Here is a 2370-nt window from a genome sequence, read left to right as displayed (position 1 = left end):
CGTTAACCCCGTAATTTTCCCCTAACCCTCATTAACTAACCTAAATCCTAACCTCTTCTAGCCTAATTAACCCTAAACCCTACTATAATTCCCCTCTAATCCTAATTAACCTTAACCACCCACCCTCACCCCACCTCTTCCCTCCATCACCCGTCCCCCACCCCACCCCTTCCCCCCACCACCCCGACCCGCAGACCCACTCCCCCTTCCCCCACCCTCGCAACCCCCTTCCCCGTAGCCCCCTCTCCCTCCCCTCCCCCGCAACCCCGCAACCCACATTTCCCCGTCCCCTACCTCGCGATTTTTGCAAATTTGCATGCGGCAGCAGTAGTGTGCGGCGGCAGAAGGCTTATGGTGTTCGAACAGAAGCAGGGGAAGAAACGAAGGAGGAGAAAAGAAGGGGATTGCACCGTAGGGTGCAGTGTGGTGCACAAGGATTCCTGCGTAGGGTAAGTAGGAGAGGGAGGGATTGCAAGGGAAAAGGGAGGGGGAGGGAGATGGACAACGGGTATCGGTCTGCTGGGGAGGGGGCTGTGAGGGGTGGTGGGGGAAAGGGGCTACGAGGGTGGGGGGAGGGGTAGGGTGGGGGAGGAATGGTCACTACTACATAAATGAGCTACGCAACCCCTAAAATCCGTTGCAATAGACTCAATAACCGTTGCAATAGACTCAATAACCGTTCCGACAACCGTTACTATTGCTGCCCTTGCATTAGCTCTAATGCAACAGTCTTGGACACCTAATGCAACGGGCAGTTGCAACACCAAATAACCGTTGCAATAGTACTAATGCAACTCATGTTTATTGTCTAATGCAACGTCTCTATGGTATCCCACGAACCAATGCATTACATATGATGCAACATATTTCATAGTCTAATGCAACACCTCTATGGTATCCCATGAACCGTTGCATCACATATGATGCAACACATTTCAATGTTTAAGGCAACATCTCTATGGTATCCCATGAACCGTTGCAATTTTTTTTCCATATTGTGGCTATTGCAACGACGGATCTATAAATATGTATATATTAACCTGTTAACTTGATGTTGATGCAAAGTTGAAATAATTCAAAAAAAAATTCCAAATAAACTTAATGATAAAAATTTAGATTTCCAAAAAGGCCCATAAATATATTCAAGGTCATCCAATCGTTCGACAATTTCCAACACCAAGTACTTAATATATATAGTACTATCGTATATATATCAAATCCCAAAAGAAGTTTGATCACCTAATAAAGTTACTTCCAATCTAAATATATCTACTTCTAGTGTAAATATATTCCCAAAAAATAAGATTACTAGCTAGTTGCCTAATTAATTCAAAAACCATGCTCCACATTTAAGCGAGATGCACCGCCAAAAATTGTCATTCGTGCGACTGCAATTGTTCTTCATGTCATACATTTTCCACTCCTTGTTGTACCTATAGAATTATATAAAAGTTTAATAAAGCATGACATATGGTTATAATAATATACATAGAGACAAGGGACTAATCTATCGTCACGGGACAAAGCCAAGGTAAGACTTTGGTGCTTCAATCAAAACCCTTGAACGACATTAACTAAGAAGTATTTGGAGCCACTAGTTGTGAAAAAATCAGGAAAAGGTAAAGCCAAAGTAAGGTTATAAGAGTCATACCTGAGACTTTATGACCTCAATTCCCTTCACGAAGTTATCTCTTGATGCTTTAGTATGCAATGGCCCAAGGAAGGTACCATTTTCTAGTGGATCCCCTATCTTCACTTGTTTGTATACATCAAGCAATTGCTCAAGTACCTTCTCGTATATGCTTTCATGAAGCAACTAAACAAATAGGACGAAAGAACGTAAGATTAACCATGAGTGAGTCTCTTGATTCTAATCTGTCACTCAGATAATAGTTATGTGATTACCAGTCTACGACATGTTGTACAGCGCTGACCAGTTGTACCAACAGCCGCAAAGAGAACAGAACGTGCAACCAACTTAATATCAGCATCATCCATGACAGTTATAGCATTATTTCCACTTAATTCAAGCAAGCATTTTCCAAATCTTTGTTTCATAGTTTGTTGAACCATCATGCCAACCTATCATAAAAATCCAACAGAAGTAAAAGTCAACATCTTCCTTTGGCTGGGGTAAAAGTCAACGTACATCTTCCTTTGGGTGTTGCATTCCATCTGATTATGTCGGTGCCTGCTTCTACTCTCTTCCAGTTCTCAGCGGACAACTCACCTGAAATGCAGTTTTTTTTGTGTATGTGAAAATGGGTAAAAGGTGAGATTAACCCACTGAAAGTAACACCTAATGTAAACTACTTACTAGTTTCCCGGCAAGTTCATACAAAGAATCATCAAGAGTTGCCTGCAAAATGT

At 42.1% G+C, this 2370-nt stretch overlaps 1 protein-coding gene across 1 annotated transcript; it reads right to left on the bottom strand.

The window, feature by feature from the left end:
- Positions 1 to 1537: 1537 nt before the first annotated feature.
- LOC104883004 (aldehyde dehydrogenase family 7 member A1) lies at positions 1538 to 2120 on the bottom strand. Its single transcript, XM_048635658.2, has 2 exons — positions 1906 to 2120; positions 1538 to 1816 (listed from the first exon to the last, which is right to left on the bottom strand). The coding sequence occupies exons 1-2, from the start codon at positions 2074 to 2076 to the stop codon at positions 1646 to 1648; spliced, it is 342 nt and encodes a 113-aa protein (XP_048491615.2). The 5' UTR covers positions 2077 to 2120; the 3' UTR covers positions 1538 to 1645.
- Positions 2121 to 2370: the final 250 nt, after the last annotated feature.

This window comes from Beta vulgaris, chromosome 8, assembly GCF_026745355.1.
Source record: "Beta vulgaris subsp. vulgaris cultivar EL10 chromosome 8, EL10.2, whole genome shotgun sequence".
Taxonomy (NCBI): Eukaryota; Viridiplantae; Streptophyta; class Magnoliopsida; order Caryophyllales; family Amaranthaceae; genus Beta; species Beta vulgaris.
This window is presented reverse-complemented; position numbering and strand designations above follow the sequence as displayed.

Excerpts from the sequence above, each read along its gene's own strand:
- LOC104883004 (XM_048635658.2), bottom strand. The coding sequence starts at position 2,076 with ATGATGGTTCAACAAACTATGAAACAAAGATTTGGAAAATGCTTGCTT. Across the intron at positions 1,817-1,905 it reads GTACAACATGTCGTAGACTG|TTGCTTCATGAAAGCATATA; the intron begins GTAATCACATAA and ends CTATTTGTTTAG.